Source organism: Suncus etruscus, chromosome 18, assembly GCF_024139225.1.
Source record: "Suncus etruscus isolate mSunEtr1 chromosome 18, mSunEtr1.pri.cur, whole genome shotgun sequence".
NCBI classification, from domain to species: Eukaryota; Metazoa; Chordata; class Mammalia; order Eulipotyphla; family Soricidae; genus Suncus; species Suncus etruscus.
Window position 1 is genome coordinate 46,910,705 of NC_064865.1, and position 24,096 is coordinate 46,934,800.

Consider the following 24,096-nt stretch of genomic DNA (forward strand, 5'->3'; position numbering starts at 1 on the left):
TAAAATAAAAAGTTCCTAAAAATAATTTGCCCGTCCAGTTCCCCTCTGCTAAGCCTAAAACGATGTTGGTTTTCTTCAAAGTGAGGATTTCTGCTTGAGAGAGGGTACTTACCCTCTGGGAGAGTTGAGATATTGAGGCTGTCTGCCCTGCACCTGGGGGGGGGGGGTGATCTTCCTCTCACCTGGTGCACCCCTGGGCTTCCTCTTCTGGGTCATAGACTGTCCCCCAGCCAGGTCTTCAGCTAAGCATCAGCCGAAGGGTACCCCTCCCTCCCCCCCCCCCCAAACTCCCAACCTCCAACTTCGCCTAGCCCCTAGGGTGAAGGAAGCCTGTCCCCCAAGGGGCCCTTAGAGGAAAAAAAAATCCAGGAGGTTCTACCTACAGGATGCAATTTTAAAACTGCCTTGGGGGCCAGCCAAGAGGGTCTCCCCCTCACTTTGCACGGGATGGGGTACAATGGTCACACTCCCGCACCTTGTCATTTAAGAGCCTCCCAAACTTCCGTTTGCTGTCGTGGACGCTCACGTCCCAGGTCTGTGCGCTGTCCTTTATTGTGACAACAGCCCCAGGCAACTGGCGGCTGCAGAGCTGGGCCAGCAGTGTCTCTTTGTGCAGGAAAGTCGGGTGCAGAGCTCGCTGGAATTCAGGGGTACAACTGGCTCGGGGAGGACTGGTGGGGGTGCAGGGTGGGCGTGAGCCGGGCCAGGCAGAGCCCAAGGCTCACCCGCGGGGACACAACATGGGCTGTGGCTCTTCCAAGCCCTCTGAAGACCACAGACCTGTCTCCGCACCCAAGAAGGTCTGGGAAGAGGGAGTTAAGGTAAAGCAGATCAAAACCCAGGGTTTTGCTCCTTTTAGTCATTCCCCGGGAGCCCCCCAGGTGGGAGATGGGATGGGGGTGACTCGGCTAGGATGTAAGGGTGACCTTCTGGTCAGCTGTCTTAGCTGGAGTTAGAAATTACCAAGGTCGGGAGAGTATTGTCTTTGGCCTCAGCTTGGGGGTGATTCTCAGGGGAAGGAGGGAATTGGGGTTCCTGAAAGTGGGCCCTAGGGGATCACTTAAAGCCAGCCTGGATCTTTGGATCTCTGTTTGGGGGGTTCCTGCTTCCAGCTCTGAACTCTGCAACTCCTAAAAGGCAAGCAATGACCCACCACAGGCTGCAAAGCACTGGCCATGGATCTAAGGGGTCCGGTCTCAGTTCCTATGAGAGTCTGGTCACATTCCTATCCCTGACAGACATCTTGCAACCCCTGCTGTTCTTTAGGGGTGGTAAAGGGGTGTCATTTCCAGGATGAAGTGAGGAGGGTGGATTGGTGGATGCAGAAATAAGTTCTGTGTTTTCTTCTCATCTTTCCCAGCAGCAAAAAAGTAGAATCATTTTTGTTTGTTTGTTTGTTTGTTTCTTGTTTGGGTTTGGTTAAGTTTTGGTTTTTGGTCCACACCTGGTGATGCTCGTGGGTTACTTCTGGCTCTGTGCTCAGTAATCGCTCCTGGCTTGGGATGCCAGGGATCCAACCATGGTTCATCCTAGGTCAGTCACGTGCAAGGCAAATGCCCTACCACTGTGCCACCACTCCGGGCCCCTAGAATCTTTCTTTAACCCCCAAACTGATCTGGATACTTCCCAGAGACCAATAGATAGAGGTATCCAGTGTTAGAGTTACTATACATTGTGTCTCAAAACCAAAATATATTTAATGGCAGGTAGGGAGACATACCTAACAGTGCTGGGAGCAGCACCTAGCTCAGTGCCCAGGGTTACTCCTAGAGGTGTTTGGGGACCAGGTGGTACTAGAGACCCAATTAGGGCTTCTCTCTGCAAAGCAGTTGCTCCAGTCTTTCTGAATTCTCTCTTTGGCTTCAGAGCCGCAGAACTCTCCTGAGAAAGCGATTCCTAAGTTGGCCTGCCTGGAGCAGAGGCTTTCTGCGGCAAATGAGGATTTCTGGGCTTCTTTGCTAAAGGGCATTTCTGGAACTAGCATTTAAAGAAACTCAGAGGCTCAGCTGGCCAAGTGTGGGCTATTCTGGCACTAAGACAGTCTGGCTTTGTGTAGACACATCGGCAAGGCTCTTGAGGAAGCAGAGCCCCAAACAAAACGAAGGCTTGACATGCCTTGACAAGGTCATGCCTTGGGCACTGGAGGAAACATCTGTCCAGATGTCCAGCCTTCTGCTTCTCTCAGCTGCCACCTCGATGCTTTTGGGGCCCTAGAACCGGGTCTGTTTCCTTTGGGCACCCTGTCTCCCCTCCACACTGCCCCCTCTCTTTTTGAAAAAGTGCCCTGGAGGATTCAAATTGGTCCACTCAATTCTGCTAATATTATCCAAATGTACTTTCATGGACACCTGAGACAGTCGGATTTGAAGCCTCAGGGTTCATTTTCCTCAGTATCACACCCCTTGGGCACCTTCCCGGAGCTCCACCCCTGTTCCTCTGATCAGCTTCCACTTCCCCTCTCAAGGGAGCCCCTTTCACTGCTTTGAGGTACCTTCTCATCAGGGGAATGTCTGCTTCAGACTCCTCCTCCCTCACTGGCTTCTTGCACCTGATTTCGGTCTCTGGCCTATTATTATTACTTTGGACTAATACATAGGAATGGACTTTTCCATATCTTTCCTCCCAAATAAACTAAAGTGATTAAAAATATCAGACCAAGGCCAAAGCAAAGGTACAACTAGTAAGGCATTTGCCTTGTATTTAGTTGACCTGGGTTTGAACCCAGGCACCCCATATTGTCCCCTGAATCCTGCCAGGAGCAACCCCTGAGCACAAAGCCCTGAGCACTACAGAGTATGGTCCAAACAAACAAGTAAAAAGTATCTAGGCCATTGTATGTCTCCCTTTTTGGACTAAGACCTTTCTTTTTCTTTTCTTATTTTTCTGATTGATAAGTCAAGATTTCAGTAGAAGAAAATGATAGCTTCTTCGTGCTCTTTTAAAGACAATAATTTTGGTTCTGTTTCCTGGATGTTTGGGTGTTTTGAGATTGATTTGGTTATATAGAGGCCTAAAAAGCCTTGTTTCCAGAATTGTGAAGGTCTGAGATTTCTGGATGTGTTCCTGAATTTCCTGAGTGCCCCTGTCTATAAACATTCATATAATAAATTTCAAAGAATACTTTACAAGTATCCTCTGTATGGGATTATCCTAGAGGATTATATGAGGAACTCCCAGATTCTAGCTGAAAATGGGAATTTATTTTCCTCACTTCCTGTGACTTATGAACTCTAGGACTTCAGACTCAGTTGTTTTGTTTTGTTTTGTTTTCAAAACTTCATGTTAGCACCTCACTCTCTGGTTACACCATCTTAATGCATAGAGTTCAATCACTGGAATGCTTGGACTTCAATTTTGTCTCATTTTTCCTCTTCTTTATTGTGTCTCCGGGTTGTTGTTGTTGTTGTTTTTGTTTTTTGTTGTTGTTGTTGTTGTTAATCTATAAAGTAGGAGCAGTGATGTTCAAGATAATAACAGTTATTTCATGGAGTTACTAGAAGTACCTTCTTTTTATTGACAGTGAGCATACATACCAAGACGTGGCGCAGATTAAGTGCTAAATATTATGATAGTTGTATCAGTGGTGACTATTTGCCTATAAGACCTTCAGAAAGCCTTAATGGCCATTCTGGATACTGCCAGGTGGTCCACTTTTTTTTTCCCTCATAGTCTAGTTAAGTCTGACAGCCATGGAGTTGGAGCAATAGCACAGTGGATAGGGCATTTGCTTGATGCTGCTGACCTGGGAGCAACTCACGACCAACCTGAGTTCGATCCCCAGCATCTCATATAGTCCCTGAGCCTGCCAGGAGCAATTTCTGAGATCAGAGCCAGGAGTAACCCCTGAGCATCACTGGGTGTGGGCCAAAAATAAAAGCAAAACAAAACAAAAAACATGACAGCTAATCTGTCCTCAACCCCGTTCTTAATCTAGCTTCATGTCTTTGCATCCCCTTTTTCTCCACTTTCTTCTCTTGCTTCCCCTCTTCTTGGACCACATTTGCAGATACAAACTCATCATTCCAAACTGCCTTGGACCACTCTGTCCCATCTTCTTTTGCCTTTTCCCAATACGGTGCTGGCCAAGTCAGTATGATGCTCTTTCCTTTCATAATTCAAAACACCAGATTGCACTTCTTTGTTTTCATGTTTGCCTCCAATCTTTAGTCACTACATCCCTGAAGACAGAAACTGGTTTTGCCTTACTGCCTCTCCTACTGGACAAAATGCTACCACAGACCAGGTATTAACAACTAGAGTATTTCTCCAGTGACTGCTCTTTCCCAGGGTTTAGGTGCTGCTTCTCCAAGTCCTTTAACCAGACTTATGGCAGTCAGTTAGAAAGAAATTTAACATGAAAATAATCTGGAAATAGATTCATTGTCAACTCAAGCATATGTCTCTCTTTCCCCACACCAAGCACTTTGAAAATCTGATCTGGGATAGGCTTGATTACTAATTGAATGCTCTGCCTTATTCTGAACAGTTCTGCTGTCTCTGCCTCATTCCACGCACAGGGCTGGTTCAGTACTTTCCTGGCATATTTTTAAAAAAGAGGAACAAGTTTGCATGCATGAAATAGCTAACATTTCTTAGCGTACAACTTATTCTGAATCAAATTTTTGGAGATCTGTCTCCAGATTTTGTCTTGACTTTTTACCTTAGTCTCTGAGTTTTGCTCAGAAGGCACTGTGATTAAATCACACATTCTAAGAAAAGAATGGGCCACCCCATAATTGGAGAAAGCTTTTGCCATGACTAATATTCAGTTTCATGTTTTTGAGGGGAAGTAGCTAGACTGGGACGGATTCTAATACTCTCTGTGGTCATTCACAGTTTTCCCCAATGGCAAGAAAATTGCTTTTTTATTATGTGGGGGTTGGAGTGGTTGAGCCACCACCCAGATTATTGGTCAAGGCTTGCTCCTGGTTTTGTGCTCACAGATCACTTCTGGTGCTCAGGGGACCATAGATGATGCCGGGGGATTAAACCAGGGTCAGAGACATGCAAGGCAAGTGCCCTATGCCCACGATATCTCTTAAGTTTGACAAAAGAAGTATTATATTTTATCAATTACAGAGCATAAATTACCTCTTAAAAGCAAAAACATGTTTGTTTGCTTGGCTGACTGATTTTGAGGCTACACTTAGAGGTGCTCAAGGGTTACTCCTGGCTTAGTGCTCACTCCTAGTAAACTCAGGCTAACATATGGGATGCTGTCATATACAAGGCATATACCCTACCTGCTATGCTATCACTCCAGCCTCATCGAAAACAAAAAGTTGTTTTTCCTTTATTTAAAGAAAATGTAGGGGCTGGAGCGATGGCGCAAGCAGTAGAACATTTGCACTAACCTAGGACAAACTGCGGTTCGATCCCCAGGGACCATATCGTCCCCCAAGCCAGGAGTGATTTATGAGTGCATAGCCAGGAATAACACCTGATCGTCGCTGAGTGTGGCCTAAAAAGCAAAAAAAAAAAAAAAAAGAATAAAAGAAAAAAGAAAATGTATCACATAGTTCATATAGTTGACCATAATATATTTATTTCCAGATAAGAGAGGACAACGTTATTTTAAAAAAGAATAGAAAGAAAAACTTAAAACTAAAAAGGAAGAAAGAACTTTTTAAAAAAAGAAATACAGTAGAAAGCATATTTCTGAAAAATCATTGTATCTCCAATAAAATCATTAATATATTGGCAGAAGGTTTAATAAGCTCTTGTTGTTAGCTATCTATTCTGTTAAATCAGTGTAATCCTGTGGGAATGACAGCATCAAACGAATGAAGATGTCCAGAAATTCAAACCACTATTGCTGATACTATGGCTTTAAGGGGAAATGATCTCAGCTGCCAGGGCTCCTAAAAAAAAGAATTAGGGGGGACGGTGCCCACACTTGTCCCAAAAAGCCATGATGATATCAGCCCCCAAGCCAGCATGCTTGAAGTTTGGTCAGATTGGTATCCCCAAAGAGAATCTTAGAGGGTGCTAAGGCAGGGCCATAGGCAAACAGTGATTTGAGTAATGGATGCAGTAAGCAATGCTTTGACAGGGTGGGAGTTTGGCCTGCCCTTTGTTTTCAAGATGGCCAGCTTTCTGCTCAAAAGCAAAAACTTCTGGGGCTGAAGCAATAGCATAGTGATAGGGCATTTTTGGAGATCTGTCTCCAGATTTTGTCTTGACTTTTTACCTTAGTCTCTGAGTTTTGCTCAGAAGGCACTGTGATTAAATCACACATTCTAAGAAAAGAATGGGCCACCCCATAATTGGAGAAAGCTTTTGCCATGACTAATATTCAGTTTCATGTTTTACACACAGCTGACCCAAGATGGACCTTGGTTTGATCCCCGGCATCCCATATGGTCCTCCAAGCCAGGAGCGATTTCTGAGTGCATAGTCAGGAGTAACCCCTGAGCGTCACCAGGTGTGGCCCAAAAACCAAAAAAAAAAAAAAATCTTAAATGTCTGAGTACTTGAGATATTTGGTATTTATTATTTTATTCATTAGAAGTAAATGAGAAAGTCAAATCTTGAAGAAAAAGCACTTGGTATATGTCAACAGAATATATTTATAAAATGCATCTGCCAGTAATTTGATTTAAGAAGGTTCCAGCTCCAGGGAGCCTTGACAAATCATTCCTTCCAAGCTGTTGGACACATTTGTTTCCCCAAAGCTTTAAAATATGACACATAATACCTCCAGACCTCCCAAAAAAGCAAACAGAAACCTGACTCAAGGTAAAAGTAAGAATTTTTTGAGTGTTCATTGCTCCCATGGGTAACTGTTAGCTTCTGGTTAACAGCTTTTCAATTCTGGCTAAAGTTGATAAAATTGAATATCCAAGATAGTGGAACAAAAAGTAAAATTGGACAAAATTGACATGAAACATTGAAAGACATTGAATCTGTCATTCAGCTACAACTGTATCTCAAGATGAAGAAGAGGTGACCTTTCACCCCTCTCTATCCATCTCCTTCAATTCTATTGCAGATAGATTTCCTGCTGTTGGAAAAATACCAACTCTACAGCCATAGATAGAACCTCAACATTGTTTCCATATCCCCAAGAGACAAAGATCTAATTAATTTGTAAATATATTGATCATTGAACCATGTCTCTACTCATGCTTAGATTATAAAATCAGGTTAAAATATTCAGAATGTGTTTCACATAGATAAGGTATTTGAAAGACATTTTTAGTTTCCAAAAGAGAAAAACCTTACATTTCTGCTCCGGAAACTGAATGTGAAATTTTATTCTTTTATGCCAAAAGATTGTGTTCCATCTGCTATAATGAAAAGTTTTGGTCATTAACACAGCTTGGATGGAGAGGATGTCATTAGGGGCAAAGATCCCTGGGAAATTCTGGGCTGGTGGCTTTCAGGGAACCATTGGAAGGTTTCTCAGTTGTGTGACTCTCTTATCTATCCCAAGGTGTAGTTCTCAGAATGTATTTATGAAAAGCTACTGAAAATATTCACATCTGCTCTCAGCTTCCTATGTAGGCATTTTGTGTGTTAAAGGAGTAAATTTTTCCTGGATCTCCAGTGGGAAAATGACTACATTAACCCTTCTGTCAATCTCTGGTTGAAAGGTTTAAGGAAAAACGATGGATCTGTAAAACAAAATAAGCTAGGGAAAGGCCAAGTAAATGGCTCAAGAGCCAGAAGTACTTGCTTTGCATACAGGAGATCTAAATCTGATCCCCTACACCATGCAATCTCCCCACCACCACTCAGCACAATTCAAGGGACCCCTTGAGTGACTGAGCTAGAAGTAGTCCAGAGCACTGCCTGGTCTGGCCCAAAACACAAACAAGAAAAATAAAGGAACTTGTGAAATTGCTTATCTAATACTATTGCAATGTGATTTTAAATAGTTTATTTGGAAGAGAGGAAAAGACTACCCAACCTAGTCTTTACCTTCAATATAAACTGTGAGCATCTGAAAGAAAGTGTCCAATCTTCTTTTGTTGATCACTTGTATAAGTACATAGGTACAAATGTACTTGCGTGTGAGCCAGAGAGATAGTACGGAAAGTAAGGTGCATGCTTTACATGTGGCTAGCCCGAGTATATTGCCTGGTACTACATAGAGTCCCCCCAAGCCCACAAGGAGTGACTCCTGAGTATAGACCTCAGGAATAACTCCTGAGCATTGTTGAATACGACCTCAAAACCAAAACAAATATTTATGTATTCATATCTGGGTATGTATATCTCTGCCTGGGCATATATAAATATATTCATATATTATATCATTTACAATATAAGTTATAGATATAAATTATTTGTGTTGCATTATGATATTTGTATTAAATATTTCTGTATATTTTCAATTATAATTTCTTATTCCCTTCCCTATTTTTGTTGTTTCTGCAGCAAATAGGCAATGCATACTTGATTGTGGTACTTAACTAAGTTTGCACCTATGGCAGGGAGGAAGGGCTCCAGAACACTAGGAATATTCTGGAGACTGCAGTGCTGGGCATTCCAAAGAGTAGTGCTGCTAGCATGGCAGTCACATGTGGGCCAGTGCTGGGGTCAAACTCAGGGACTCTCATGAGACTTGTGAGACAGGCACTCTTTCACTGAGCTATGCCCAAAGCCCCCAAGCTATTTATCTATTTGGAGTAACTGCAGAAAAGCCTGCATTTATTTATGTACAGATGACAAAGACAAAGTAGGTTCCTGTGATAAAATAATCATATCATGATCATATCATAACATGACAGTGTTATATATAAGTCACGGCCTCTCCTGGGTTGTCTTTCTGGCACTGTGACTTTGAACAAGGATGGACAAACCGAGTGAGAAGGAAACATGCCTTGTTGCTCTCAGGTTTTCTCCCTGGGCTGATTCAGATCTGTCAAGTTCCTGTTTGCTTACTTGTTTGTTTGTTCCTTGGGTTAATTTTTTTCTATTTCTCCATGTAGTCCTGAGCCACAGAACTAATTAGCTGTCAGCACAGTGAGCTTGTGTTGGTTTAGCTGGCGTGATCATGCTCTGCAAACACAGTGATGAGGAGCTGTGTGCCCTCCCCCTACAAAAACAGTTAAATCCCTAATTTCTGAGAGCTTAGGTGTATTAACTCAATGACTGTGATCTCTACTTCCCCTCCCAGGGACTTCTGGCCTTCAGGATATATCTAGAATGTAGTCAAACAAGCTTTTTTGTTTTTGTTTTTGTTTTTGGGTCACCCGGCAGCGCCCAGGGGTTACTCCTGGCTTCATGCTCAGAAATCGCTCCTGGCAGGCTCGGGGGACCATATGGGATGCCGGGATTCGAACCAATGACCTTCTGCATGAAAGGCAAACGCCTTACCCTCCATGCTATCTCTCCGGCCCCGTCAAACAAGCTTTTAATTACAAGTAGGTTTCATGAGCATGCCCAGAGTTTTATTCATACCTATAACTTGGTTTGTCTTCAGTTTTCCTTAAAGAAAGGTTCCTTATTTCTATTTTTTTGTTGTTGCTGTTGTTGTTTTGGGGGTCACACCTGGCAGTGCTCAGGGGTTACTCCTGGCTCTGCACTCAGAAGTCTGCTCCTGGCAGGCTCGGAGGACCATCCTGGGTTGGCCGTGTGTGCAAGGCAAAAGCCCTATCGCTGTGCTATCACTCCAGCCCCTCCTATTTCATTTTTGAAACCTTAATTTAGACCCAAAGCAATCCACGTCTTTCAAACTGAGAGGTCTGTTATCCACGTTTCCAACATTTGTGGGCTAACCTCATGCCAACATTTTCATTGCCTCAGTTCATTCATTTTCATTGATCCTCAGTTCAAGTCTAACCAGTAGTTGAGGAGAGAGCTCAAAGGGCTGACTGCAGCTTTGCATGTGGGAAGGCAGGTAAAAAACCCAACATCCTATGACCTCCCCTTAGCACTGTGCCAGAAGGAGTCCCCAGCCCCCAAGTAAATAAAAAATATAATCAAATCTTATCTTGAGAATTACAGTAAGCATCCATTCAAACTGTGCAACTTGCCACCACAATCAATCAAATCTAACGTTGACGCCCTCTAAAGAAGCCATGACCCCCAGCAGCTAATCCTAATTTCCAAGAAAACTCTAACTGCATATTATTGTTTCTAGTCATTTCCCTTTCACTTCATAGAAATGCAACATATGCCCTTTTAGCTTAAAAGGATTGATGCTTTTGACTACATTTTTCTACTTAGCATGATATTTCCAAGGGCTTCATTTATTTTGCTTGCTGCATAATGTTCAGTTAAAGGAATAGACCACATTTTATTGATTCTGTATCAATTAATGGGCCTCAGTCAATGTTCCCATTTTTCCTTTGCTTGGTGTATTATGACTAGTAACATTGGTAGATTGCAACTATAATTACATATAAAAAAGTTTTGGTGTGGAATGTATGTTGCATTTTACTTATACTGAGGCATGTAATGATGGGTTGGTTATATGATAACTCCATGTTTTACTTTCTGAAGATCATAAACTCTTTTACAATGTGGCAACATCATATTATACTCCAATAGCAATAGATGAAACTTGTAATACTTTTACTGGCCCACACTTCTTCTTCTATGTTCCTTCTGTGAAATGGCAGCTGTTTGTACTTTTAATTCAGGGTCAATCCATACCCATTTCAGCCTGGGTCTTTAATAATCACATCTAAAGATCCCCCCCCCCTTTTTTTGGTTTTTGGGTCACACCCGGCAGTGCTCAGGGGTTGCTCCTGGCTCTATGTTCAGAGATCGCTCCTGGCAGGCTCAGGGGACCATATGGGATGCCAGGATTCCAACCACCAACCTTCTGTATGCAAGGCAAACTCCCTACCTCCATGCTATCTCTCCAGCCCTTAAAGATCCCCCTTGACCATAGAATATAACAGCCACAGCCCACAACAGATACCAGGCATTGCAACACGGTTTTCATTTTCTAAGAAACCTTGGCTCACAAGCTGTTGTCCTTCCTACAGACGGATGAAAGACAATCTAGAGAGAACTGCATACCCTCAATTGAAGGTTCTAATGCCAAGGTCTCAATGAGGGACAACCCTGAAGAACTAGAAGAAGAATTGGGAAGTTTACCCGGAGCCATTCCAGAAAGTTCTCCGTCTCCTGATGAAAGAAAGGGAAGAGAAAATTCAGGTAAAAGCTGCCATTCATATCTCCATAAAGTACTGATTTGTTACCCCTCTCCCAATTCCATATGCTAATCTCACCTGGATGGTCAAACCCACCCATAGCGGACAGGGGTCTTCAGTTGGTAATTAAGGGTTGCCTGAGGAGAGAAACCCGAGAGACATAGGCAGCTAGGATGGATGGAGAGCAGCAGGAAAGAGACTGCTCAGCTCAGAGGTCATGTAGAGAAACGCACATGGTGGTTAGGGCCTTGACATGAAACTGAATTTCTCCTGAAACTTCAACTGACTGCTTGTGATCTCTCTGCCTTTACCCTACAACCTACAGACCCAATGGCTAAAGGGGCTACAGGCCTCTATGCTAAGCCTTTTCCCAACAGCTTTTCCTCTGCTCCCTCCATTTCTTGCTGCAATCTCCAGTCTCCCCTCCCAACAGGCAACGCCTTAACTACCAAACGCAGACCCCTCCCAGCTAGGGGTAGGTCTGGCCATCCAGGTGAGATTAGCATATGGAATTGGGTGAGGGGGTAACTTTACACAGCTTCTCTGCAAGTTCACTTTTTAATATTATTTTATTACTTTATTTTTTATATGTTTTCATATTTTTTTATACTTTGGTTTTGAAGGCCATACCTGGCAGTGCTCAGGGCTTACTCCTGGCTCTGTGCTCAGGGGTGACTGGCAGTTTTTTGGGGGGAATCATATGAGGTGTTTGGGATCAAGCCTGTATCAGTTGCATTTAAAACAAATGCTTTGGGCCAGCAAGGTGGCGCTAGAGGTAAGGTGTCTGCCTTGCAAGCGCTAGCCAAGGAAGGACCACAGTTCGATCCCCTGGCGTCCTATATGGTCCCCACAAGCCAGGGGCAATTTCTGAGCGCTTAGCCAGGAGTAACCCCTGAGCATCAAATGGGTGTGGCCCGAAAAATAAAAACAAAAAAAATTAAAAAAAATGAAAACAAATGCTTTAGTCTCTGAATTATCTCTCTGACCCCTTTACATGCATTTTATAATGAATATTCGATGACTCTTATCAAAACTCAGTGGGCCAGACAGAGCTCTACATAGCAAAACTTTTATCTCTAAGACTGTTGAGATTTATTTTCTTCAGGCCTTCATTATGAGTAAATAATGTTAGCCACTAATCTCTTTTCTTGAGGAAGTAATTCAACATTAAAATAATTACAGAATAAAGAACTATGTCTTACAATGTTATCCCTAGTAAAGTTTTAGACATACAATATTTCAGCACCAATCCTACCACCAGTGGCAACCTCCCTTCCCCTCAATGTTCCCAGAATCCGTCCAATGCCACCACCACCACCCTTTCCCCTCAGCCTGCCAGCATAACGGACACCTTTATATGTTTGGATGTTAACGTTTGGGACTCATGTTTTCATTGATGTTGACTCCGTGATTTGGTTATTTAGTTTTGTCCTTTCTTAGTACCACCAATATGCCTGAGTCCTCTGACCCCATTATTTTACATCTGTCTTTAAATAGCTTTTATAAAACTTAGAACCCTTAATATTGTTTGGGGCTGGGGCCATGGAACTAGGAGCAGATCACACTTTGAATAAACTCCTCTAAATACCTACATATAAACATTTTTTCAAGAGAGAGTTCTATATTCTAATAAATATTTGCAGCAAACTCTTTCTATCTGCTACCATTCAAATATCAGCAAACGGAATAAAAGTCTTTCAAGAAGATAAAATAAAGCAATCAGGACCTGCTTTGCTCTTTAGAAACATACTTTTTTCTTTTTTGCTCATATCCAGTAGTGCTCAGGGATTACTTCCGTGCTCAGGATCACTCCTAGAGATGCTCAAGGGACCATTTGGAATGCTGAGAATTAAATCCAAGTTGGCCTTGTGCAAGGCAAGTGCTCTACCCACTGTGCTATTACTCCAGCCCTCTTTAGAAACTCTTCAATGGTTTTTGTTTTATTGGGGTTCCCCTGATGTTGATTTGAGAAGACTTCTTGATATTTCTCTCAGACTTCTTCACAGTCTCTGAAACAAACTTTTTCTGAACTTGGGTTCAATTCCTAGCATCCCTTCTAATCCCCCGAATACAGCCAGGAGTAATTCCTGAATGCAGAGCCAGGAGTAAACCCTGAACATTGTTGGGTATAGCTTCTGAAACAAAAACAAACTCTGAAACAGACTTCTTCACAATCTCTGAAACAAACTGAACCTAATTTACCTAAAGGAGAAATGTTCCTACCTCCTAGGGGAAGCACTTTTCTCCCAGTCCTCAGCTCAAGAGTTTTCTCCCTCAGACCATGTTAGAATTGGAAAAGAGAAAGGTTCATTAGAAACATGTGGTTACAGGGGCCGGAGAGATAGCATAGAGGTAAGGTGTTTGCCTTTCATGCAGGAGGTCATCGATTCAAATCCCGGTGTCCCATTTGGTCCCCCATGCCTGCCAGGAGCAATTTCTGAGCCTGGAGCCAGGAATAACCCCTGAGCACTGCCGGGTGTGACCCAAAAACCACACACACACACACACACACACACACAAAGAAACATGTGATTACAAACATGTCATACTATTGCCCTGCATCAAGGTTGTGACAGACACAGATGTGATGTCTCAAAATGAAGGGGGCAAGGAGAAGTGGTATGCGCAGTCCCTCTCCTTGTACCTGGCTTGCGCCTGCGCACAGAATGTCCTTCTGTGGGGGGCTCCATGGGTAGAATCCCTTCAAGATAGCACTCCAAATGTTCAGCATCTCTACTCATGTCTGTGCCCTCAGGTAGTGAGTGCAGACCTGTCAGGCTGGTTGGCACTGACAAGTAGGTAGGCAGGAGAGGAAACAGGGCCAGCCTAGTAGGGAGTAAATGACCAAAGATGTTCTCAAAGTATAATTCTGATCCTTGCCAGGTAATATCTTTCCACTGGATGAGTAGGACTGAGTCCCCATTGGCCTTGTATATAACCAATTTGGGTACAATCCCCAGAATCCCTACTGGTCCCCCAAAACACAGCCAGAAGTAATTCCTGAGTGCAGAGCCAGGAGTAACCCCTGAGCATTGTTGGTTATGGCTTTCGAAACAAAACAAAGCAAAACAAAGATTACAAGCCCCAACATCCACTGCTTATGTCTCCGCCCAGATTTCCCTCTTGCTCTTCACTGAGCATGTGAAAATGGGCCTGTTTCAGACTCTGAGACTCTCATTACAAAACTGAGGTTCTTCGGGGAGAAAGGTGTGTGAGGAACTAGGTGTGTTAAGGATCATGGTGGATGGAGCAAGATTGGCACATTGGTGGCAGTGGGGATTGTGGCAGGGTTAGCCCAGTTTGAAAGCCTCATGCCTTCAAACGAAAGTAGAAGCATCTCCATATCTGTAAGCCAATGCTCCCTCAATAAAAAATAAAGTCTTCCAAGTTTCAGGATTCACCATAACATTGTCTAGGACAGTCAGGGGTCTCAAACTCTGGGCCCACGGGCCGTTTGCGGCCCTCCGTACAACATTTTGTTTTGTTTTGTTTTGTTTTGTTTTAGTTGTTTGGGTCACACCCCCCAATGTTCAAGGCTTACTACTGACTTTGCACTCAAGGATCACCCCGACTTTGCCTCCTGTGGCCCCCGGGTAAATTGAGTTTGAGACCCCTGGTAGGTGGTCCTTTGAACACACACACACACACACACACACACACACACACACACACACACACACCTACCTTGGAAACTGGGAAGATCCCTCAAAGGGGTGAAAACTTGGACATGCCTTGCCTGGGTGATGCCTTGAGCTCCATTCCCAGACCTGCATGACTTTCCAAATACAATATGCTCTCCAGTTGACACTCAGTACCTAGAAGGTCATGCTGAGTAGGGACCTTTAGACTTACATAGTGAGCAGGACTAGCCCCAGGGTCTTCAAGCACTGCTGGAGAAACCCCCTCTCAGAAGATTATTTCAAGTAATTTCAAATTTAACAAAAATTGTAGGACAGAAAGAATTCTTTCACCTAGTCTTAACACTGTACCACATATGCATGGTTCGATTCCAGTGTGTGTTTCTCTCCTCTTTCTCTCTTTCTCTCTTTCTCCCTCTGTATCTGCCTGCCTTTCTTTCTTTCTTTCTTCCTTTCTTCCTTCCTTCCTCCCTCCCTCCCTCCCTCCCTCCCTCCCTTCCTTCCTTCCTTCCTTCCTTCCTTCCTTCCTTCCTTCCTTCCTTCCTTCCTTTCTTTCTTTCTTTCCTTTCTTTCTTTCTTTCTTTCTTTCTTTCTTTCTTTCTTTCTTTCTTTCTTTCTTTCTTTCTTTCTTTCTTTCTTTCTTTCTCTCTCTCTCTATCTCTCTGTGTGTGTCTCCCTCCTGCTCATATGCAGGTCTGTTTATTTTAGAGTAAGGTATAGTAATACTAATAGTTCATCTCTCAATACACCAATATGTAATTCCTAGCAATAGGAACACCCTTTGCAAACGAAAAATAAAAGATAAAATCCAGAGGATTACCACTGATAGAGCACATATTATCTTTTCTATAGATCATATTCGAATTTCAACAATTATTAAGCTGGAGAAATAGAACAGCAGGTACGCTGCTTGTCTTGCAAGTGATTGACCCAGGCTTTATCCAAAGTATCCCATATGGTCCCCCATCACTCACCAGGAGTGATCCCTGAGTACTGAGTCAGGAGTAAGTCTTGAGCTCCACCCAGTGAGGGTCAAAAAACAAAACAAAACAAAACAAAATGTCTCAAATATACTTTATAAATAGGCTCTGATTCAAGATCTAATCCAGGAACACGTTTAATTTAGTTGTCAGGTCATCTTAGTCTACCTTAAGAATTCTGGAATAATCCCTTCTCTTTTTTATAAACTTGACATATTTGAGGCTAGAAGTCATTTATTTACTTTGTAGAATGTTTCTCAGTTGCTATGATCTTTCCTCATGATTAGGTTCAAGTTAGCAAGAATACTAAATATGATTGTGCTCCATTAAGCATATCAAATTGGGAGACACATGATATCTTTATTGGCTTATTTCTTTCTTGACAGTTTTCTTAACATAGGAAACTTGATTAGCATTTTTCTCTGTTGAATCTGAATTTTGAACCATAGCTAAAAAGCCTTTCTCTGTACCCCCAGACCCTCTAGTTCTCCTATATAATTTCACTCCTTATACTTATGTTTAAGGACTTTTAATGGCAGGAAAAATGCTCATATCAGACTTAAATACATACAAACAGGAGAATTAATTGCACAGTTGAATTGGGAGGTTTGAAAGGGAGTTTGGGGGGAGGGTACACATAATTCTGGAGTTATGTGCATAAGAAACCATCAATAATGTACTGTAAATCACAGAGTATTAAATAAAATGTTGAGTTAAATCTGTACAAAGCTGAAAGAGTGATCAGCATAATGTCAAAGTTATATAAAAATAAACTTCTAAACTGAATAGTGATCATTGAGAAAGTGGGTATCTGGGCATTTTCATTTTCTTTGTCATTCCATATCTTTCAAGCTTCTGGTAACTAAGACTTTATTTTTTATAATCAAAAAGTACAGTGTAAAATCCATCAGTCTTCCAATATTTTTCAATTATGTTCCAAAAACATCTTGAGGACTGGTTGAAATAACTCACATAGCCCTTGGGACATTGGTCTAGATTGCTTTAGCAAACAAATGCCAATTTGAACACTTCTATGGACTCCAAATAGAATAGGTCACGTGATCAAAATGATTTTATTGTACCAGTGAAAGATGCCAATGATGACATCTTAAAAAACAACCTGAGATTTTGGATCATCTGAGAAGTGGTCAGATGGGCACTGGCTTTGTGGTATATTTGTAAAGGACATGGGTGTTGAACTCAAACTGACTAAAATTCAAACAATTATAGTCACTTCTTTTTGACCTGTGTAGCTTTCAACAAGCTAACCAACACCTCTCACATTGGCTTTAAAATGAAAATAATAATACCTCTCTCACAGAATGTTTGTTTAGGTGTTATAAATTATTTAAAGCACTCCCTAGAGTGCAGGGATGTCTGTATGCAATATAAAGCAATTGCTGTTGTAACCTCTTAGAAAAATCACATTGTTTAATTTTAAAATTGTTTTTAATTCCATGAAGTAGACTCAACTCACCTCTAACTTACATTGAATCTTTCTCATTGTTTCAAGATTCCATCTCACCAATCTGGAGCCATATTTTATTGCTCTGTACCAGAATGTAGAGCCCACTCTGACATGAGATTCAGAATTCTGAAGTCCCTACATACACAGGGATTCCATTCGAGGGAAGATAGAGCTCTGGAAAGGAAATGAATTTACAAAGAGTTTGTTGAAGTCACTTGCAAGGTTGTCAGTTAGAAAAACCTCTCTTAGAAAGAGTGATGCTCTGAAGTGAGGTATCTGGAGTGTGGTGTGTGTGTGTTTGTGTGTGTGTTTGTGTGTGTTTGTGTGTGTGTTTGTGTGTGTTTGTGTGTGTGTGTGTTCCCCACTTCAAATTCTTGAAAACTGTCTCAGTAAGTAGCAAGATTGGAACTTTTCATTAAAAGGCCCCATCTCTCAGAACTTCTTGCTAATTACATACAGAACAGAAGAGTTCATTTCTAAAGATTCTCTCTGACACCTTTGTTCTAGAATAGAAGGTGAAAACAGCAGGGTTTTGTTTTACTTCTGTAATTGGGTGACTGCAATGAGGGATCTTACTCTCACTTTTTTATAATCCCCCAGTAACCACTTCAGCGCTCATTTTTAGAACTACTAATAAAAATTTAGCTGATATCGCTGGCTTCCAATTCCGTCTGGTTCAAAGCCTCTTTTCAAAGAGACATCCTCCGGTATAGAATTAGCAGATGGCGCAATTGTAAACTCAAGGTTGCAGAACCAAGAGTCTCTTGGCAACATCATGCTGTTTATCCTTTGTATACAAAGCCTAGAAACCAAACTTTGCAGCTCGGAAGAGTCACTGAAAGAATATCTCATTCTTAGCTGCGGCTCAGCTTCATAATTAGCACAGAGAGTCCATGTAGTTGCGCCCAAGTGTATAAGTGTTGTTACAACAAAAGCAGAGTACATAGTAGCACAGGAAGACTTTCTGTTGTGTTAACATGTGCTCAGCAGAACAAACAGTACCTTATTTTTATATGCATCCTCTGTAACAATAGTAAAAATGTTGAACTTCAGAGGCAAACAAAAGATGACATAGGAACAGTTGGCAAAGGCTCGGGGGTACTTGGATGCTGGTAGGGCCCAGGAAAAAGGTTAACACTACTGTAACCATTACGTAAAGGATAATAATCCAAAAGAGGAAATTGAACTTCAAAGGCTTGCAAAGATTGATCATTGTTTGGTAAAAAAGGAGTTGAGATTTAATTAAGTAACATGATTTATAAGGTATCCATTTACTATTTGGCTGATAAAAAAAAAAAACTTCATGCTTAAAGTTCCCTTTTTTTTTTCTTTTTTCCTTTCAAAGACTTCTTGATCAATGGATTAACACATAAACCCCAACCCCTCGAGAATCAAGAGCGACAAAAGTCATCAGAGATCCTGGAGGAATTAATAACTCAAGGAATAATACAAAGCCACAGCAAAGTATTTAAAAATGGAGAATCATATGATGTCATGGCAAGTAATTTATAATTAGCATTATCTTGGAGTTAAAAATAGCAATAAACCATGATTGGCCACATGGAGCATTTCAAAATGACAGAAAAGATTAAAGACTGTTTTTCCCCTTACCTCATCCATTCCAGTGGATTCAGAAATTTACCCAGTTGTTAATGATTAATAAATCTCATCAAACATATCTGGAGGTTCACTAAATTGGAGACATAATTAACCCCCATCATACATCATGCCTTCCTTCTTTAAACAATTTTCATTTTGCTTTGCGCATATCCTAAGTATTGTGAACGTGAAACTGAACTTTAACTTATCTAGTAAGAAACTAAGCCAAAATGCTAACAGGGGTCTTCAAATGACGGCCCACGGGCCACATATTGTATTTATTCCCATTTTGTTTCTTCACTTCTAAATAAGATATATGCAGTGTGCATAGAAATTTGTTCAGAATTTTTTTTACTATAATCTGGCCCTCCAACAGTCTGAAGGACAGTGAACTGGCCCCCTGTTTAAAAAGTTTGAGAACCCCTGTCAGCTAAAACATTTATACATATATGTATACCCTAAGGTCAGACCTGGGGAAATCAATGCAATTTCAGGAAGAGTGAAATTTTTGGGGCCAGAGTGATGGTGCAGCAGTTGGGCATTTTCCTTGCACGCAGCTGACCACGGATGAACCGTGGTTTGATCCCCCAGCATCCCATATTGTCCCCCAAGCCAGGAGCAATTTCTAAGAGCATAGCCAGAAGTAACCCCTAAGCATCACCAGGTGTGGCCCCAAAACCAAAAAAAAAACGTAGTATTATTGTTTTTTCTATGCTCACTCATCTTGAATAAGTTATTTTTGTTTTTTTGCTAGTGAGCTTTTTTTTGGGGGGGGGCACATCCAATTACTTCTGGAAGTAAAAAATTACTTCTGGAAGGCTCAGGGGACTGACTATATGGGATGCTGGGAATTGAACTTTATTGGGCCGTATGCAAGGCAAACACCCTACCTGCTGTGCTATCACTCTAGCCAGTGAAAGTCATATTTTTATGGTGATTTTTACTGGTTGTGTACAGGCTTGAATTTGGGGGGAGCTGGGGCAATACCTGTTGGTGCACAAGACATATTCCTGTCTCTGTGTTCAGAAATTACTCTTGGCTCAGTGCTCAAGGAGTTTATGTAATGCCAAGGATGGAACCAGAGACAGGGCAAATGCCTTAACCTAAGTTCTATCTCTCAAGTGCTGTGAGTTTTTGCTTTTAAAACACTTTCTGTACAAATCCATAAAGAAGAAAGAAGGTTTTGCTGTTATTTTGTTATGTTTTCTTATCTGGTTGGTTTTTGAACCAATGTGTCTGGTCAGCATCAATGGTTCCAAGCATAGAAAAAAAAGTGAAAAAGAAAAACAAATCAAAGAAAAGAAACCCATGGAAAAATAAATGGAATAAAAGAAAGAAATAGAAATGGTAGGAATTGTGAACAGAAATTACTCAAAGGCTTATACTTCAGTGATTGTTGATCTCTGTGTAGAAAGAAAGTCACCTGGGGATAAAAATCATTATTTGACTCAAGTTTGTCACCTAATACCAAATCACTTAGTGTTTGACTAAAGGTAATTTTCTTCCCTGTGTGCTGAAAATGTTGAGAACACAGGAATAAAAGCCAAAGTGGCATTTCTTTTGAAGAAGGAAAAATAAGTATTTGGGGGGGAATGAGGTGATTGCCAAACCTGAATGATATTATCAGATTGCCAATAATGAGAAGATGCAAGGGAAAGGGATGATAAAATGGTTCATGACAGAAAATTGTAATGCCAAAAGAAGAGTTCATATTTGTACAATGCTGTTGTGAGATGAGGCATTTGGGAAGACCTCTTACTTGAAAGAACTAAACAGAATTGTTTCTCATAAAGAAGAGAACAGCTTGATTTTTTTTTCTTGTAATTTTTCTGTCTGTGAGTATCTGGCAGTCAGGAAAGAGATATATAAAAAGGAAAAGACAGGAGAGCAAGGCGGATGGGGAAGGATTGTGGACACATTTAGCAGTCAAGTGATGCCTTTTGTTATTCAAGTTTTTATTTCAGACACTGTCATTTACAATACTGATAATAGCAGGGATTCATACATACAACGTTTCAGCATCCAAGTCTCTGCCAGAGTTTCCGCCTCCCTCCACCATGGCCCAGGTGCATGCCACTTCCTATCCAGTCCCCATTCCCCTGCCGTGATGCACTGTGATCAAACTGATTTACAGGTCTGCAAAAATTGCATCGAGGGGCCAGAGCAATAGCACAGTGGTAGGGTGTTTGCCTTGCATGTGGCAAATCCAGGACAGACTTTGGTTTGATCCCCGGCATCCCATATGGTCCCCCAAGCCAGGAGCGATTTCTGAATGCATAGCCAGGAGTAACCCCTGCACATCACTGGGTATGACCCATAAACCAAAAACAAAAACAAAAAAAATTGCATTGAAATAGTTTTCAGTGATTCCCAGGCCAGAGAAGAATGTATTATTACAGACATGATGTTCATTTAGAAGTCATCATATTCTGGTGGCCTCTTGGTATCCAGAGCTTACTTTTTTAAGCTGTCATCTTGGTCTATGGTGCTAAGCTCAGTTCAGGTCCATAGACATCCAGAAAGTTGTTAACTTGATCCCCAAACGAAGAAGAAATGTTGCCCAAATGTAGGCCCAGCTTTAGAAATGAGCTTTGATGGGTGCTGCTGTAGAGCAATCCTCTGGACATCTGGTTGTGTTGGATTAACACATTCTCTCTCTCTTTCTCTTTCTCTCTCTCTTTGTCTCTCTCTCTCTCTCTCTCTCTCTCACACACACACACACACACACACACACACACACACACAATGCCTATTCTCTCATTGGAGCCCAGTCTTGTTCCATTTCTGAGCTCAGGATGATACTCTTGTCTTGTCCCATATACTTCAGAATTTTGCACCCACATAAATTCTTCATCTATGTGCATTGTATTTAAATGTCATCTTCTCTTATTCATCTAGATGGATGGAAGGGATTTCACACTGCATTGCCTAAGTAATGGAAGCATCAGGTTGAATTATTTACTTTCAGTTCCAAATTTGTCACTCCTATGCTACCTTTCCCCCAGCATGCATTTGTTCTCAGTATTTTCTTTCCTCTCACAAGTCTCTTCAAACTCCAGCCAACTTTGTATTCTCACATGTTTGAGTTACTAACCTGTTTATTTTTATTTCTAGATTTCTAAGAGATTTTTATCCTCAAAGCAGTCCTGTCTTATTGATACCAACTTTGACATTGTTGCTTTTTATTTGAGTTTTTTCCAAAAGTTACTTGATGAATTTTTGTTATACTTTCAGTAACATGATTCCGATAGTGCTAAAGTGTATGGTTTTGATGAGCAAAGTTACTGCATCCTACCATACCAAAACATCAGACTCTCCACCAGGTCCTTGTTACTTCTGGTCTAATCTTCATTCCCACTCCACACACCCACATCAATCCTACACTGCTGTTAAGGCAGCTATAGGAAGTTCAGACTTCCAGGATTATCCATTCTCATAGTTGCTTTGGCCTTTTCCTGTTGTCTCTTTTGCTAAAACACAGGTTTGATTCTATTTTGTTTGTGAGGACAATAGTGACAAGAGTTTGGAGAACTGGTCAGGGCCACACTTGACAGTGCTCAGGGATCAGTCCTGGTGATGTGTAGAGAATTATTTGCAGTCCCAAGAGTCCAATCACAATTGGCCACATGTACTATCTCTCTGGCCTCTCTTTTCCTTATTATTTTTTAAAATTCTTCCTCCAGATGAACCTAACTGAGACTCCACTGAGAAAGCCACCAGCCAGACTAAAAAAATTGAAGAAAGAAGAATTCAAAGTGTTGACGATGAAGGATCTAGAGGAGAAGATGCAGGCAGTGGAGGAACGCAGGAAGGTCGGGTTCCAGCCTACCCATTCCGAGGCACTGCTGGCCTGCCCTCCACCAGCAACTTCAAGACTCTATGCATAAATTTCAATACAGTTGTGTTGGTTTTGTGGGGTGTGTGTATGTGTGTGATCTATTTAGGTCTTTTGTTACATATCTAGCTTTTCTTGAAATCTCTTTCAGTAATGAAAGATACAAACAGCATCTTAACACAGGTTGAATCACAGAATCTAAGAAAGCATCAGCCAACCTTGGGTTTACAGCATCTCTTTGAAGAAAGACTAAGTTCAGTTGGAAGCTAGGGAGGGACAAGGTGCCAGGGTGGAAAGGAAGAACTCAATAAACCAAGTAGGGGGCCATGAGATAACTCCCATAAGGTTTACCCATAGGGATTCCTTCTGTCTGGTAGGCACTCAACCAGGAATCAGCCTACAGAGCTTTGATCCCACTGTCCCATTTCTTAGACTTCATTCAGTCTTTTAGAGACCAAGTGGAGTTCTCAGCTCCCCAAAGACCTCATGTGCCTTCCAGGAAAGCAAGTCCTCATCTGATGCTTGTCAAATAACAAACCAGTCAAATAAGCCTCAAATACTCCTCACCACCCATGTGTGTGCTATCCTGGAGGTGTTTGGGGGGGGGGGCTCTTTCTCATTCTTTCCTCCTGCTTTTTAGTCTAAAGAAGAAGAAATCAGGAAAAGGCTCCGGGGCAAGCGCCATCTACCTCCAGCCCATCAAGTCAATTCTACAGCACAAGATCGAGCCAGGGATGAGGCTTCTTTAACCAAAGGATTGGACTCTGCATTGGAATCAACTGGCCAGCAGGAAGGAAAACCACTGAAAAGGAGAAAGAGCCAAAGTGACACCAACTCAGTGGACACACATGATTATTATGCAAGTGCCGGGTTCGTGGTGGAGTCAGATCTCTACTACAACCAGGCTGATGACATCTTCTGACAAGTCTTGTCTGAGGATTTCATGAGTGGCTTTATTCTTCTGAGTTGTGACATTGGTAGCATACCTTCTACTTTGCTTTGCTTCATCTCACCTGCCCCTAAGGTTTCCGCCTTGAATTCGGAAATGACTGTTTGAGCTTCTGGAACCAGGGGTTAATTGAGTAAATGAAATACTTCTGCTTAGACAAAGAGGAAAGATTGGACAAACTTCACTATTAAAGAGTTGGCTTTCTCCTTCCATATGATTCACTCACTGGGAAGATGTCTTTCAATGTAAAGAGACCTTCTAGCTTACAGTCATGTTTTGTGCCAATTGATATCCTTTTTCAATTTGCCCCCTTAGTTGTCTTCTACTCTCTGAGGATTGTTTCAGCCAAATGGTATGGGACCTGAAGGAATAGAGCACCTGCCTATTGTTGTATGGTTGTTTATGGTTGTCATGTATGCTTGGTTATTTAGGTATGATGGTTGGTTAGGAGTTCAAATTTCTGGTGTCTCATATGCCCAAAGCATGAGCTTGGCACCTCAGCTCTCTGCAAATTTG

The 24,096-nt window shown here is 41.8% G+C and overlaps 1 protein-coding gene across 1 annotated transcript; it reads left to right on the forward strand.

Moving 5' to 3' along the window:
- The first annotated feature begins 740 nt into the window (after window positions 1-740).
- Window positions 741-23,553, forward strand: STMND1 (stathmin domain containing 1). The gene is made up of 5 exons (XM_049764803.1): window positions 741-881; window positions 10,944-11,115; window positions 18,543-18,694; window positions 22,480-22,608; window positions 23,272-23,553. Exons 1-5 carry the CDS (start codon window positions 741-743, stop codon window positions 23,551-23,553), a joined length of 876 nt encoding a protein of 291 aa, XP_049620760.1.
- The last annotated feature ends 543 nt before the right edge of the window (window positions 23,554-24,096 follow it).

What these genes read in the sequence shown, in the direction of transcription:
- STMND1 (XM_049764803.1), top strand. Translation starts at nt 741, where the DNA reads ATGGGCTGTGGCTCTTCCAAGCCCTCTGAAGACCACAGACCTGTCTCC. An exon ending in AAAGGGAAGAGAAAATTCAG is followed by an intron (nt 11,116 to 18,542) that starts GTAAAAGCTGCC and finishes TTCCTTTCAAAG; the next exon opens with ACTTCTTGATCAATGGATTA. An exon ending in GAGAATCATATGATGTCATG is followed by an intron (nt 18,695 to 22,479) that starts GCAAGTAATTTA and finishes TTCTTCCTCCAG; the next exon opens with ATGAACCTAACTGAGACTCC.